The sequence below is a fragment of the Anomaloglossus baeobatrachus genome, chromosome 3 (genome assembly GCF_048569485.1).
Source record: "Anomaloglossus baeobatrachus isolate aAnoBae1 chromosome 3, aAnoBae1.hap1, whole genome shotgun sequence".
Classification (NCBI taxonomy): Eukaryota; Metazoa; Chordata; class Amphibia; order Anura; family Aromobatidae; genus Anomaloglossus; species Anomaloglossus baeobatrachus.
Window position 1 is genome coordinate 162,647,214 of NC_134355.1, and position 17,061 is coordinate 162,664,274.

Here is a 17,061-nt window from a genome sequence, read left to right on the forward strand (position 1 = left end):
CAATACTTATTTCAACCGCTGTACGTATGTGTGGATATATACATATGCCGTATATATATATATATATATATATATATATATATATATATATATATATATATATATATATATATAAAAAAATGCTCAGCATAAATGAATGCACTCCCTTTAAAAGGTAAGATTGCAATCAATATCTCATGGAACACAGTGACAGTTTCCAAAAACTTGACAGGGCTGAGTTTTACAGAAACTTTTTTTAACCTATAACATGAACGTAAGGTTATTATTATAATTTTTCTTCATTACATAATCTTCGGTTTTACTCAAATTAGTTGATGCAAAAGCTAGCACGGTATTTTGTATAATATCCATGGTCTTTATCATTGTCATGTTATTTGGCGACAGAACGTTGGACATTCTACTATATGGGGCAACAAGGGGAGCTTACTAATGCCCCACTTGTGTCCTCTTACATTAACAATGCTCCCCTTTTGGCCTCATACTCTATGAATTAATCCTTTATAGGGCCATAATTATCAATGTTTCAACTGTATTGTGGCATAAAAGCTGGATGTTATTAATGTATGGGTGCCATGGGAGGATTACAATTGTATTAAGCATAAAAGAGGACATTACTACTATATGGAGGCACAGAGAGAAATGTTTCTATTGCTTGGGGCCCACAAATGGGGCATTATACTGCACAGGGACCACAAGGGGGAATTGCAAGAAAGTCCCAAAGTGACATCACTAGTGTAAAACATTTTATTTTTAGTAATAGTTACTGTGGGGGAGACAAAAGGGAGGTACTTTGAGCAGGGCACCAGGGTGGGGCTACAACAATTTACTTCTCCATCTAGTGCAGTGTGGAAGTGGTTAAAAAAGTTGGGAGGGTGCTATTGAAATGATCGGCCACATATGTCTGTTTGCTCCATTTCACAGAGATCGCAACATATATATATACATTAGATGGAGAAACTCTGTAATACAATGGGGAAATTAAGTATTTGATACACTGCCAATTTTGCAAGTTTTCCCGTTTACAAAGAATGGAGAGTTCTGTAATTTTTTATCATAGTTACACTTCAACTGTGACAGGCAAAATCCCCAAAAAAGCCAGAAAATCACATTGTAATATTTTTAAATGATTAATTTGCATTTTATTGCATGAAATAAGTATTTTATCACCTAGCAACCAGCAAGAATTCTGGCTCTCATAGATCTGTTATTTTTTTCTTTAATAGGCCTTCCTACTCTGCACTTATTACCTGTATTAATTGCACCTATTTGAACCCGTTACCTACATAAAAGACACCTGTCCAGACACTCAATCGGTCACTCTTTAACTTATCCACCATGGCCAAGACCAAAGAGCTATCTAGGGCCATCAGGGACAAATGTAAATCTGCACATGGCTGGGATGGGCTACAGGACAATAGGCAAGCAGCTTGGTGAGAAGGCAACAACTTTTGGCCCAATTACTAGAAAATGGAAGAAACAGAAGATTACTGTGAATCTAACTCAGGTGGGGCTCTATGCGAGATCTCACCTCGTGGGGTTAGGATGATTCTGAGAAAGGTCAGGAATCAGCCCAGAACTACACGGGAAGATCTGGTTGATGGCCTGAAGAGACCTAGGGCTACAGCCCCAAAGTCTACAGTTAGTAACACACTATGTTGTCATGGATTAAATCCTGCAAGGCACTCAAGGTCCCTGTGTTCACGTTGCTCATGTTCAGGCCCATTTGAAGTTTGCCAGTGACCATCTGGATGATCCAGACGAGGCATGGGAGAAGGTCATATGGTCAGATGGTATCAAATCCATTTGCTGTGTTTGGAGGGAGAAGGCAAAACATTGTGAGTCTATAGGTTCAGAATATAGGGCTTGTCGTGAAAACCAGGACTTTTCCCTTGGACCCAGCTGCTCACTCGGCACTTTAGGAGTCTGTTATATCTATTCCCTTTTATTGCCACAATGTATTACTTTTATTGTCTGGGTGAATGAATATGCATTATATTTTCTTTGTAGTTATGCTTTCTCCCTTATTGACTATCTGATTCTTTTGTCCGTATACTATTAGTTGTGGTTCTTCACCCTCTATCATGCTTGATTTTATGCATGTGGTGGTTTTACTATGTTTCCTGTTTGTGAGTCAATATCCTTAATAAAATGTTGTAATTTTGCACTTTATACTCCAGTCCTCTTTCTATGCTCCGCTCCCCCTTGGAGCTTATGTGCTTGCTAAGGTTCAGCCATACCTGGACTAACCATTAGCTCACAGGGTTTGCATTTATTTGAGGAGTTTCTCATTGATAATTATTTTTTATTCTGTCGGTCACAGCAGTTGCAGTGTACCTACGATAAAAATTACCGACCTCTCCATTCTGTGTGGGTGGGAAAACTTGCAAAATCGTCAGTGTATCAAATACTTATTTTTTCTCAAAGACAGAATTATACATAAGCATGTTATATATTTATACATACAGATGTAAACACATTTTTTCAATCTAGTGCAACAAGAGATGAGAAATCAACAGTATAATTCTCAAAACACAGTAATACCCATGTAATGGAATACATGACATAAAGCGCATGTAATGTGACTACTCTATCACTTGATGAGTTAAATTTTAATTTTAAGGTTCTGGAAAACACAAGCATCTCATTCAGTGAATCTTGTGACAGCGCGTCTTCACTGGTGACACTTATTGTGCCATCACATGACCCATCGTCTAAATAAAAACGCCCGACAAAACTACTACGAAAACCCACAAAGCAGACATTATGTGCAACTCATGAACTTCCAACAATATCAATATACTATGTACTTGACAGCTGCTGCATACATAAATATGAGTATTTTATCTTTTATATTTATCATCTAAATTATTGGGTTTAATGTTGATAAATCAATGTAGTCCAGCCATTTCTGCGATAAGGAATGCCTATAAGTGGCGGTGTATTATCCTAATAATGGTCATATTGGTGGGTGGTCGCGCAGCAGCTGCCATCAGGTGCCCAGAGGAGCAGTGAGGCTGAAGCTTTGTTCTCATAGAAAAGCAGATAAAGTCAGCCTAGGCCTTACCATCACAACAGACGGGTGAGCAGAGTGTGCAGGGAGGAGCTCTGCGTCCAGCTCCTCCATTCCCTCCGTCAGCCCCTCCACTTCAGTGACAGTGAGCAGCATTGTGGCATGCTTGGCTTTCATGGTGAGCATCTTGCACTTGGAGTTGAGCGATGCGATCTGCTCCTGATAGCCCTTGATCTTCTTTGCCAGCTCCTGGGAACACATTTTGAATCAGTATTCTAGCGAAGACCGAAAAAACTGCCATGAAGGAAATCAGCCTTGCATTGTATTGTGATTCAGGCTTGCAAACAGGCAGGCAGCGACTGGCCAATAAAATCACAGCTCACAAGCCCTGTATCATCTGTCAGCACTGGCTGGAAGGGAGGATGTGGACTGTGAAGCTGAAGTACGCGCATCTCACAGCACAGAGAAACCACAGTGTGGCCTCAAGGCGAGGAAATCGCTGTGCAGCCCCAGCCACCATGTAACGCACGCACTGCTCAATACAGGGCCAGAAGTGGCCAGCCACAAGCTGCCCCCACAAGCTGCCCGCACAAGCTGCCCCCACAAGCTGCCCCCACAAGCTGCCCCCACAAGCTGCCCCCACAAGCTGCCCCCACAAGCTGCCCCCAGAAGCTGCCCCCACAAGCTGCCCCCAGAAGCTGCCCTCACAAGCTGCCCCCACAAGCTGCCCCCACAAGCTGCCCCCAGAAGCTGCCCCCAGAAACGGCCCCCACAAGCTGCCCCCACAAGCTGCTCCCAGAAGCTGCCCTCACAAGCTGCCCACAGAAGCTGCCCCCAGAAGCTGCCCCCACAAGCTGCCCCCACAAGCTGCCCCCACAAGCTGTCCCCACAAGCTGCCCACAGAAGCTGCCCCCACAAGCTGCCCCCAGAAGCTGCCCCCAGAAGCTGTCCCCACAAGCTGCCCACAGAAGCTGCCCACAGAAGCTGCCCCCAGAAGCTGCCCACAGAAGCTGCCCCCAGAAGCTGCCCCCACAAGCTGCCCCCAGAAGCTGTCCCCACAAGCTGCCCACAGAAGCTGCCCACAGAAGCTGCCCCCAGATGGCTCATGTCTCCGGCTGCGTAATGAGGTCATGGAGTGACTACAACTATAAAAAATGCAACAGTCAGCTCTGAGCCAAGACTAAAACAATGAGGAACAATAGGCGGGATCCAAGCTAGAATGGCAAATGTCACCCTCCATCACATGGCTACAAATATATCCAGGGTCTTCACCGAATTACATGCAATATGTTACCACTAACAAAAATAATATTGGAAAGATTTTTAGGAGACCCCTCCGCTTATTAACACTAGAAGTCCCAGAGAGGGGTCATTTAACATTTCTACCATTGGAACTCTATGGAGCTCGAAATTTCTGGGACTTCTAGTGTTAATGAATTTGTCTTTACTTTAATACAATTCATGGGTTATTATTTTACAGATTTTACTACACTATGTTACACTGTTTGCTTATTTTATGTAGATAGAAGCAAATCAATACCAAGGCTTAAAGGGCACTTTAAGGCCACGTTCACACGTTAAGTATTTGGTCAGTTTTTTTGCCTCAGTATTTGTAAGAAAAACCAGGAGGGGGAAAAAATACAGAAGTGGCGCCCGTGCTTCTATTATACTTTTCCTCTGATTGTTCCACTCCTGGTTTTGGCTACAAATTCTGACCAATACTGACCATGGCCTACTAATGACATCCACAATCATGATATGGTACTGATTTTATGATGATTTTATGATGATTTTTTAAATTAAATGATGGACTATTATAGACTAAAGTCTATGTCAACAAGTGATCCACATTTGGTAGATGACATACAGATATTACACAGCACGGCTTGTACTTTGCCCGTATCAGATCGGTATTCACACTTCTGCTGGCCTCAGTCAATTATTTCTTGCCGGTTCAATGTATACAGAAGACTTTCCTGATTTGCATTCTGAAGGTTTGCATTCTAACATGAAGTATAAGCCAATAACTAGAGTTGGTGTGAATCGTTTTGCAGGACTTGGTCCATCGGCTGCTTTATTAATCTCTGGCCGCTGGATGGGAGCCCCGAAAACTGCGTCTTACCTCCCTGCATCTGCAGCCTGGTGCGACGATTTTGTTGTAGTGTGACACAAGTGACATGGCTTTAAGTAAAATAAGACCCACAACTGTCCTGTTATGAGGCTCCTTTCTAGTGACCACAAATGACTGTTGTGGCTAATCATAAGGCTCTGCAAATCGATTTGTACCAACTCTATTAAAGGGAATCTGTCAGCAGGTTTTTGATATGTAATCTAAAAACAGCATGCTGTAAGGGTTAACACAAAGAATACAGTAATGTGTCTCTTATTGCAGTTTACCTGCAATGTTTCTTTTAGCACCAATAGCTTATCATTGCTATGACTAGCTGGTGCGGGCACTTGTCCAGCACATCGCCTGCTGTGATTAGCAGCTTCTCACTGTCTATAGACATTGTACATACAGAGCATGGTGTAGTAGAGGCAGCTTTCTCAGCTCTGCTGCATTGCTAAATCTAAAAACTTTAATTGTGTCAGAACCGCTGCACCCAGTAAACTAAGTGATACATCATTGAATTCTCAGCCGCTTTGCCTACATCATGCTTCTCTCAAATGAGGTAGTAAATACCTGCTGACAGATTCACTTTAATAACCCCACTGCATTTTAGGAGTTCAGCCTTGAGTCATCTATCAAAATGCTTGTCCAATAAAAGCAGAATTGAAAATACAGCTCTGGAGTATAAAGTCAGGATCAGTACAATATATATACAATAATTCATATTTATATTAGTAGTAATTATAATTATTTAAATGATAATGTACATTTTTTTGTGTAAACCGGTGTTCAAAGATTAAGCTGCTTTAATTTAGTTGATACAAAGAGGTTTTCCACTAGTTTATAGCATTATTGGCACCAGGATGATGGAAAAAAAAGCAAAAAACAAGCAAAAAATACTTATTTCAAGGATGGGCACCGTTCCTCCATACTCAATGTGTGTTCTTCCAGAAAGAAATATCATGTGACCACTGCAGCCAATCAGCGGCCGATGATCACCTGAAACCTTCACATTTTGTCCAAGCATAAGAAACAGTGTTCTTCCATTCTTTTTACAAAATATGAAGATTCCATCTGCAATATGGAAGAGGCAGCAGGAATCGGGAAGGAGAAACAATGCTGAGTACAGAGGAGTGGCGCAGGTCCATGAGGAGAGTATTGATTTTTTTATTTTTACCCCCCTGGTTCCGATAATAAGGTGCTATTAGGTAGGTCAAGGTGACCACTCCTTTAACTTTGAATAATATAACCTACAATAATGAGTCCAATAGAGAACATATGACATTTAGGGGAGTGTAGTGCATGGTGGGATCATTAGAATATTAACACAATTCCAAAAATAACTTTGCCCATAAGGTCTCTAATATTAAAGAGGTTGATCACTATTTTAACATTGATGGCCTGTCTTCAGGGTAGGTCATCAATGTCTGATCACCATGGTCCAACACCCCGCACCCACGCTGATCAGCTCTTCACCGTGTCGGCAGGAGCAGCAGGAAGCCGAAAATGCTCAGTTGCAGATGTGCCCCGTCAACTGATAGTGGTCGGGTACTGCACTTCTGCCTCCTATTCAAATCAATAGGAGGCGGATGTGCAGTACCCAGGCGTGGTTGCTATCAGAAGACCCGCGCGGCATAACCGGAACTGAGCATTTCCAGCTGCCTGCTTCCGCGTGCCAGGACTGAGAACAGCTGATTGTTGCGGGTGCTAAGCTTCGGACCACGGCTGATCAGACATTGATAACCTATTGAGCAAATTGGAAAGAGACAGTCAACACTTCCATCCGGGTAGAAAAATATGCATTTCTGGCTACAAAAGCCCCACTATGACTAATGGCTCTTGTAGCCAGGAATGTGTAAGAAAATGATTTAACCTGAGATGCCATAGAATCCTATGCATACTGTTTTTAATGGATAACCAATAAAGAAGAATTTTATTTTATCTACCTAGTAGGAAGTGCTTGACTGTTTCCAATATGTTCATTTGTTGTTGTGCTTCACCAGCTGGAGATGGCACCCACTGCATATGAAAAAATTCTCAGCTTCTACTATGATCGCAAACATGGTGAGAATTGCCTTTTTTATTATTTTCAGTTTCACTGATGACCCATCCTCAGCATAGGCTACCAATGTTTTAGTAGCGGCTAACCTTTTTAAGCGCAGCGTGAAGACAAAAATCCAATAACTAAAGTCCCACAAGCTGGGAAACTGTAGAGAGCGGCTCTCTATTCTAGCTCCTAGTTGAGTCCTGAGTGCAGAGCATCAATGACGTGGTCCTTATGGGGCACAAGGACAGGGACTTTCTTCATAAGACAACCCCTTAAAAAAACTTAAGATTACATTTTCAATTAAGATTTGTGACAAATCTCTTCAGTTTTTGACTTGCTATCAGATGTAACAACCCCAATCACTTTAATAATCAAGATGATTTACCTCGTGGCGTTTAATCTGGAACTGCAATTCCTGGATATTGCTGGTGGTTACTTTAGCATCTTGTAATTCCCGATGTGCCTCCTCTATTAGCTGCTGTAAGTGCTTCATTTCATGTTCATACTGCTCATATTGGACCACTGCCTCCTGCAGAGATAATGTGTGTTATCAACCAAACTGAGAATTAGAAAATATCAGAGGAGGTTTGGCGCTCTACAGTTATAAAGTCAGCAAAGCGTCAGCGATTGGTATACTATCATGTACTATGCAACTCAGCACTCGGTGACCCCGTTCTGTAACTTTACTTGGTCTGCTGCTTTATGACAGAGTGCTGGGGGTCCAGAATGCTTCCATTTTTCAATAGTACCTCCCACAGATGAATGTGGAATATATTTCAAGAATTAACTGGTTACACTGGCGACATACTTTTTTCAGTACCACTATCAATTCAGTGATCTCTAGAGTATGAAATATTCGTTCATAAATGATAATAAAGTCAGACTGTAGGGGTAAGGGCTGGCTTTTATATACCTGTGGGCAAATGGACTGAATGACACACCTGAATTCAATGATTGAGACATGTGTGCTGATAATTTTACCATATAGTATAGCTGTTAATCATAGATTAAGGACACCAACAAGTCCTAGAACATACATAAAGATATAACAGGGCCTTTGAACATGGCTCAGGAAATTGAAAGTTCTTTAGGAGAACTGCTCTGGAAACTACCCATGCTGGTAGGCCAGAGACTGTGATTATGCTGGACTGATAGAAAATTGTTAAGAAGCTGATAAACAGGGGTAGGAAGCAGAGAAAAGCAGACCTGTTGAAATTTGGGTTCAGCGGGCTCAGTTGAACTTTAGATAAAGTTCTGTTCTGGACCTGGACTTGACCTGAAACCCATTGGAAGTCACTGATTCAGCAGTTCGGCTCTCCATCCGTATACAGCCAGGCCAGCCATAAACAGAGCACTTCCGGGGAAGTGAGAGAGGGTTTTTTCCATTTTTATTAGATATTACATCCGATAATGCTGTTTATACCCCCAGAGCGAGGCATTCAGACACTCCATGCGGCTTGCACTAGGCTGAGCACCAAGTGTACCTGAGCCCAGAAACAAGAGTAAGAGCTCATGTCCACTTGCGATTTTTATGTGCGAGTGCGATCTGATAAAAAATCGGATTGCACTCGCACCAGTGTTAATCTATAGGACAGTATCCTCTTGCTTAATTTTCTACGGCACGAATCGTGCTCTCGGTACAATCACAGCATGCTGAGTTTTGCACCAAGTCTCGGCTCACGCGTGTGTAAAATCACACTGCACTCGTATGTTATGCGACTGCAGTGCAGTGCACGCATAGACAGACAGTGGAGGAGATGGGGAGAAAGTGCTCCCTCCATCTTCTCCGCTCCTGTGATGTGGTCGCAAGATCGCATCACAGTCACATGACCCTCAGCTGACACCTGCAGAAGAGGGTCATTAGCATATCACTTCCGATGCTCTCGCATCAGAAGCAGTACGCAAGTGGACAAGAGCCCTAAATGCAAGCTCGGCACTACCATGGAGAAGGAATAGACAAATGACTCGCAGCAGTTTGACGTACAGAGTCAGGATCGTGAGGAGGTGCTCAGCTGATTCAATCCCAGGCAAGGGAAAAATTGTAGATCCAGATAAGGTAATTTGCGGCAAAGTAAAAAGTAAAAATTTATTTCATGTCTCTTAAAACATGTCCCTGAGTAGTGGACTGCAATCATAGGAGGAGGGGAAAAGTCCAGGAGTACAAACAGACGATGGCCGTTTTGTGCTTATGTGCGATTCAGACCCCTGGAAGCGCACATAAGCGCAAAACGGCTGTCATCTGTTTGTACTCCTACACTTTCCCACTCCATCTGTGACTGCGGACCACTACTCACGGACATGTTTTAAGAGATATGAAATAAATTTGTACTTTTTACTTTGAAGAGAGTGCCGCGATTTATCTTCGTATCTGGTACCTGAGGACAGCAATGCTGGCTTGAGTGGTCAGCATACGTAAAGCACCTAAACTCTGAATTCGAACACTGATTTTTTTTAAAAAGTCTGTGTTCGGTACAAACACTGAACTTTACTGTTTGGGTTCTCTCATCTCTAGTAGGAAGGTGACCAGGTAACTGCTCTATAGAAATCTATACACTGGAGAGAGCCGACAGTGATTTTAGGCGTTAACTCCTCCGCCTAGAATGTAACCCCTATACACACTTGGCTCTATTGGTAATTCTGCTTGGAAACAAGTAGTACACCATGTAAGACATAAGTGCTTGTATGAAACTAGATAAGAAGACGAAACCAGACAGCAAGAATGAACTAGAAAAAAGCAAGTCAGCAGCAGACTTGCTTACTTTCATGCTGTCTAACAAAAATAATCATGTACCTTACCTTTGTGATAACATAATTTTACTGTATATAAAATATGTGTTTTCTAAAAGAATAATAAAGGGCTATAATTATACAGATGTAATAAGCAATCTGCTTCAAATTGGGAAAAAAAACTTGGGAAAGGATGAGTTGAATAAAAATGTGCTGTATAATGCAACTATATTGGGCCAAATGGCGTATGGTGTCATTGGAGATAGGATATGCCATATGACAGGACTGGCACGGAGAAGAGGGTGGAACAACACTACAGAGCATCGGATAGATTCATTCTTGAAAAGCAGAATGTGGTGTGATGCTTTTATGATGTTACTTATGAAGAAGGCTATTAAGTATATACTGCATGAGTATGTGCTCACCTGCATAATATTACACTGCTGGATGGCAGTGTGCTGAAGACGGCTGGTCTCCTCTTGCAGCCTGACAGCCGTGCGACATATGGGAAGACTAGTGACTACTTCCTCTGGAATTCTTAAGGCACTTTGGCAAAGTTGAACAGCATGAACCTTTGGTTTTAGGGACTCCATTTTGGATAGCAGGTGCTGTAAAGATAATATACTGTTAAATATTTATATCTGAAGACATATTCTTAAGACATACTGCCATCTGACACAAACAGATTATAGGTTATCATGGCACTATCCTGTAGGTGAAAGCCACAATGTGCAGTAAAAACTTGAAAGAGTGTACTGTGCTAAACCAGTGCTGCAGTTTCTTCATCTTAGGATAAGGGGGTGTCCAAAAGGACTTACCCACTTCCTTCAAAATGGCAGTGCATAAACCATTATTCCCCAGATCTATCATATTCCAAGACTGCAGCTCCCTGGAGTGCCCAGAACCACAAGGTGTCCAGTGATGAGAGACATGGCCAAGGTAAGGGAGACTGAAACCTGACCACCACTGAGCAAGACACACAAGTTGAAACGTCAAGACTGGGCCAAGAATTATCTGAAGACAGATTTTTCAAAAGCTTTATGGACTGATGAGATGAAAGTGACTGTTGACTGACCAGATGGATGAGCCCATCGCTGGAGCAGTAACGGCACAGACTCAGACGTGGGGTACGTCATTGGCTTGTTTTATTAAAAATGAGCTAGTTGAACCTTTTCGGATTGAAGATGGGATCAAAATCAACTCCCAAATCTACTTCCAGTTTTTAAAAGACCGTTTCTTTGAGTAGTGATACAGGAAAAAGTCTGCATCTTTCAAGAAAACCAAGATTTTTATGCAGGACAATGCTCCATCGCATTAAACGAAGTCTCCACTGCTTGGCTATTCAGTAATGGCCTTGAAGATGAAAGACTAATGACATGACCCCTTCCTTACCTCACCGAAAACCCTTTTAAGAACTGCCCTCTTAAAATGGAAATTTATGGTGAAGGAATACAGTACACCCCTTTGTACAGTGTCTGGGAGGCTGTGGTTAGAACTGCTTAAAATGTTGGTAGTCAACAGATTAAGAAACTCACATACTCCATGGATTATGACTCTTATTGAAAAGATGGATGACTATATTTATGGCTGATCATTTTTTGAAGTATCAAACATTTATTTTGTACATGTTGAGTTGTTTGGTTATTATTCTCATTTTAACAGATGAAAATAGACAATTGAAATGTACGTTTTTCATTTAGCTGCATAATATTACTGCATACAATTTCCAATAACTATGCACACATAGATGTTCTCCAAAGAAAGTCAAAATCTCAGGGTTTTTTCTAAAATAATCAGGTTTTTTAACCTTTTAGATTGACTGACAGCACTGTAGTTGTTCAATAATAAAAATAATCAAAAATACAAATTCCCTAATATTTGTGCACACAGCGTGTACTTATCAGTCATCACTTTATAACATGGCACACACACACTTTAGTAACTGCATTTCCCTTCCCTAGCTAACACTCTATGTCCTTGTTTGCTGTAGCCTGACATTAGGTTTTCGATTTCTTATTTTGGCATCACTCAAGAGATTTCACATCTGTCTTAAGATCGCGTTGACCAATGCACAAGAAGGCACGAGCTCAGTACCTGTCTATGAGATAGCTGCTCCTTAAGGCTCAAGCGTCCCAGCTCTGGTGAGGTCAGTGTAGTCTGTGCTTGCTCTAATGCCGTTTGCAATGCTCTAACTTCACTTTCAAACTTTTTCATATCCTGTAGGAAGAATGGACATTGTGAGCATTCTGATAGCAAAAATTTCCTCTTTTAAAGGGTGTTCCCAAAATTGAATCCTGCAGCTAGGCAATAAGTGCCTGATTGTTGAGAAAAATCACTACAATAGTCATCCAGAGAGTTTAAATGAGCCACAATTAAAGGCCCCTTTACACAGTGCAACATCGCTAGCGATATCGCTGTAACGTTACCGATTTTGTGACGTAATAGCGACCTCCTCAGCAACATTGCAGTGTGTGACATGCATCAGCGACCTGGCCCCCGCTGTGAGGTCGCTGATCACTACAAGTCATTCAGGACCATTCTTTGGTCCTTTGTTTCCCGCTGCGCAGCATGTATCGGTGTGCCTCACACCGTTACAATGACATCGTTAGCGACCCAGCCCATAGGCGTGCTAGCATTCCCTTTCCAGCGAGGTCGTTCTGCAGGTCCGTATCGCTGCTGTGTCGTTGACCAGATCTGCCTGTTTGACAGCTCACCAGTGACTGTTAGAGACTTTCCAGCGATCCCGGCCAGGTCGAGATCGCTGGTGGGATCACTAGAAAGTCTCAGTGTGTAAAGGGGCCTTAAGCATTCACAGATCTACTCTATTCAGTGTACAGGATTAGGGGAGTACAGTGCTTAGCAGACTTTGTAAGCCCTAAACACATTCAATGCAACAGCAGGACGAACATTTCCATTCAATGACACCAAAGGAAAGGTTGGAAACTGTGAGTATGAACAGATACACAAACGATATTACACAAACAACTAAGTATCACAAGTGTGTCACAGCTTGATGTGATCTTGGGGGGGATCTGGGATCAGAAGTGTTGTTGATCACATATCCGTTTTAGTGCCCGCTCATTTTTTACACTGAGTAGGAACATATTTAATTCTTTTTGGTACTGAAGAGGTTAAGGTCCATTTCTATCCTGCAGTGATCTAGCAGGTAGCTATAATCTCAGCTGCAGCCACTTTCTTTTGCTATAAGTATCCAGTGTTCACTCCTTCCTATGCTAGCTATTACTTATACCTATGCTGTCCACTTAAAAAAAGCCAGTCTCTGGAGAAAGCTGAGGTGTTGCTTCAGTTGCAGCTAAGAAGTTCCTACTGAAGTGTTATTTGTTGAGTCTTTCCTCATTTGTTGCCTTTTCTATATTGTGTTGTTTTATTGCAGTGGCTAAACTAGTGTCTTACTGGCCCTCATTAATGAGGGTGAGTTCAGAGCCAGTAAGGGCCTAGGGGCGTGATTGGCGTACAGGGTGAAGGACCCATCTAGGGACATTAGGGAGTGCAGTGATCAGTCTTAGGTGAGTGTTACGAGGTGACGCTGCTCTCCTCTCTATAGCGCCAGGGCCTTCTGTTGTATTGTTACCCTGGTGTTCCCTCTGTGTTTCGCAACTTGCCGGATGTTCTCTCGGACCTGGAGCGGCAGATGCAGTCACCTTGTGAGCGTAAGTCCACTACAGAATGTCTGAAATTGGTTACGATGGGGGTTTCTGAGGAGCATGAGTTTGTACCTTAGCTGCATCCTGAAGGTTCAGCAAGCGATGCTTGATAACTTGCTGTAGTTCCTCTGTCTGATGTCCAAGTTCTGACACTTGCTGAGACAATTCTTCTGTGCAATAAACACTTGACAAATGCTCAATCTTTTCATTCATTGCTTCCAGATCACTATGGATGTCTCTGGACTCTTCCAACATCGCCTGGAACAGATGCAAATGTGAATACAAGTGGCAGGAATTGGTAAGGCAAAGAGAGGCTTGTAGAGAACTCTAAATCACACACATGAATAGAATATCAAATGTAACATTTAGTTTTAACATTTTTGTGTTCATCCTTAAAAATCAATAAATAATCCTGAAAACACAAGAATACTTTGACATACACACTACAAGCCATGTACTTAATAATAATAAAATGGTGCCACAATGTACCTGGTGAGCCATCGCTTGGTCAGAAAGTTGACTCGCCGAGGTCCAGATGATGTTACTGCTCACTAATATTTTGGACTTTTCAATCCACCGTAAAATAAATTCTAGTATTTCATTGTATTCCTCCAGCTGAACGACGGCCTACATACGGTGATGTACAAAGTGAAAGGCAGTGAGGAAATCTATTTTTCGAGGAATGGTCTCACTCCAGATAGAACAAATTTGTATGTATATTTTTCAGCAATACAGCAGGTAGCTGACTGTCAGATTTCTGGCTTTTCCGACCACAAACAATTAGATAATATAGCCTGGGGCAACTGTGACTGTAGGGGAAAAAAATGGGCTCCTTTACACCTCAATGATTTTCTTCTGTGCAGAAAAACAGTCAGAGCTTTGTCAATGTTTTCGATTACAATGTGATCAGAGTTTGGTCCATGGGGCAGTTTTTCCAATCAATGTTTGGTTAGAGTTATATCTTTTTTTTCTAGGCTAAAAAAAAACAACTGATGGAGGTTTCTCAAGCTTCTCCTATCAAAGAGACGGCATTCGTGTGTTTTCCCATTTTTTCATTGACTCATAATATTGCTTTGGAGTGTTTGATCTGACAAGTTTCTGTGCTTTTGTGTTACGCTGGTTTCACATCAGCATTTTCCTGCCGCACTGAGAGATCCGGCATAAGTGTAGTACAGTTCAATACAGGTCACTGGCAAGCTCTGGGCACATGCGGTCATGTGACTGGAGCATGTGACAGCATGTGACCGGGGCTTGCCGCACTGTCTGTGGACTGTATTGAACTGTACTGTACTTGTGCCGGATCTGGCAGTGCGGTAGAAACCAGCCTTAACCACTCGGTCCAAGGAAAAAAAAAAAAAAGTGGACATGTGAACTAGACTATGATAGGTACAAGTGCTATCTGAGAAAAACATATATAATACTCATACAAGAAAAACTGCTGTGTGAAGGAGCCCTTACCTGACAGCCATTGAGTGGCATCCTATTCAGGCTCTGAAGGCATCAACAGAAGATGTTTCTATGCGGCCACTTTTGAACATTGAAGATTACACACCAAAAATCCACAACATTTTACAATAGAAGATATGTCAATATCTAGCTAAAAACCTCATCAATACATGGTGTAAAAATGTTCATCAAGTCTGTGGCATCAAAATCTATAGAATCCGCGGTAAAATCTCCTAGAAGTCCCTGGAGCATGACATACCTGCTTGACTTTGCCTCCTCTGTGTTCCGCCTGTTTGCTGGCTCGCTGCTGTAGTTCGATAAGTTTCCCTATTTTATCCACCAGCTGCTTTCCCAGAATGTGGTTCTGGTCAGCAAAGTCTTGCACGCCAGCATCCAGCTCCACCAGCTTTATGTTGCACTTGTCTAGCTCCTCACATAAGATCTGCATGGAAGACAAAAGTTGCCACCGACATTGAGGTTACGTTATCTTCAAAAACAGCAATGGAAGCAAAAGTCAGGAAAAACCAAGGAGGCTTACTTCTATTTCATCTCCTTACAGTTATTACCTTATTACCTTATTCCATATATTTAAAGCTCTCTTTTACAAGGCTGTACCATGAGACAATCACTGTCTGAACGGGTTTTTACAACATGACATTATCTAACCAATCAGCACAGAACAGGGGATGGCACCGATCCCGCTAGAACACTTACTTGGCCGAATTCACATCAGTTTTATTTCTTGTACACAATAAAAATAGAGAGATTTTCATCGGTAAGCTGTTCTTTTTTCTACTGACACATTGATGTAAAGCACCACTCCAGCATTTCTTCTTTATTGCACCTCTGGAGTGGTGCTTTAAACATAACTCCCCTGAGCGTTGTCTTATACTCACCTGCTGCCATCTTCATCTTTTTCCAGCGGCGCTCCTATCATTCCAGACACAAGAGATAAACTAAACGGCCCATATAAACGGGTTGTCTCAAATTCATAAATGGTTAAAACTGCTAAGTACTGGTAAAAACAAGCAACTTTGCAATTTACCCCTTGATAAAAATCCTCTGTGTTCACAAGAACAAGGATTTTAAATTTTATAGTTCACTGCTCATTGCCTAAGTGAGCAACCACTCTGCAGTCCCTGCCAGTCCTCATGCACATCTCCCATACATGCCTGGGGGAGAGCACAGTTCTGGCCAGCAGCTTGTTTACGCTACTGGTATGAACGGTTAATCCTCAGGAATGCCAAGCCATCAGCAGAAGAGGAAGCCAGGGTCTGAGAATGGAATACAACAGGAGGAAACTGTCAACGTCCACTCAAAATCTAAAAATGCCCATAAAGCAGGAGGCTAACTACCTGCATGTTCTGTCCTAGCGCTGGCTCAGAGTGGTCACAGACCGCTCCTGCTGGCTATTCTGCTGCTTAAGTGCCGGGTAGAACAGGCAGGTAGTGAGCAACTATCTACCGGTTAGTTCTTAGGTGATTCGTAAAAAAATAAAATAGCCTCAGATAACCCCTTTAAGCTGCAAATTCTACTCTATTTATATATATCTATATTGTGTGCTTGAGTGGATTGTAAATGTCACTAATTTGTTATTCTGCAGGGAGATCCCTCACTGTCAGATGAGTCTGAACAGGACTTGTAGCTTAAACATTAATATTAATAAATATGGGTGGTCCATCTTCTAGGACAACTTTGATCAGACGTATGAATGACAGATGAGTGGACCTGTGGAAGTTCAGTTTAGCAGGTTCAACTGAACTTTAGATAACGAAAGATTAAAGGGAGTAACAAATGGGGTTCCCATCAAGTAAAAACGGCCACTCAGTATAACATAATAGATAGAAAAGAGAAAATAACTGAGTTTCATGAAGCCTTGCATAATCAAAGACAGATGCGTCACTATTAATAATATAATGTTTATTCGAAAACAGAGAATAGGGGCACTGTCATGTAAAGAAACACATAAAATACAGACAATGTTTGGAGAAGGAATCGGGAAAATCCCATACTAGGACCTCAACAACATCATATTGTGTTAAAGAGTGTTGGCTCC

At 42.0% G+C, this 17,061-nt stretch overlaps 1 protein-coding gene across 12 annotated transcripts in view; it reads right to left on the minus strand.

Annotated features, from left to right (window-relative positions):
- Nucleotides 1-17,061, minus strand: part of SYNE1 (spectrin repeat containing nuclear envelope protein 1) — a 672,549-nt gene that overhangs the window by 198,553 nt on the left and 456,935 nt on the right. For all 12 annotated transcript variants that reach the window (XM_075339554.1, XM_075339558.1, XM_075339562.1 and 9 more), the window contains 7 exons: nt 15,265-15,447; nt 14,049-14,186; nt 13,632-13,817; nt 11,989-12,111; nt 10,320-10,502; nt 7,553-7,696; nt 3,065-3,259 (listed from right to left, as the gene is read on the minus strand). In XM_075339554.1, coding sequence (XP_075195669.1) covers nt 3,065-3,259; nt 7,553-7,696; nt 10,320-10,502; nt 11,989-12,111; nt 13,632-13,817; nt 14,049-14,186; nt 15,265-15,447 — 1,152 coding nt within the window. The remainder of the gene's footprint in view (nt 1-3,064; nt 3,260-7,552; nt 7,697-10,319; nt 10,503-11,988; nt 12,112-13,631; nt 13,818-14,048; nt 14,187-15,264; nt 15,448-17,061) is intronic.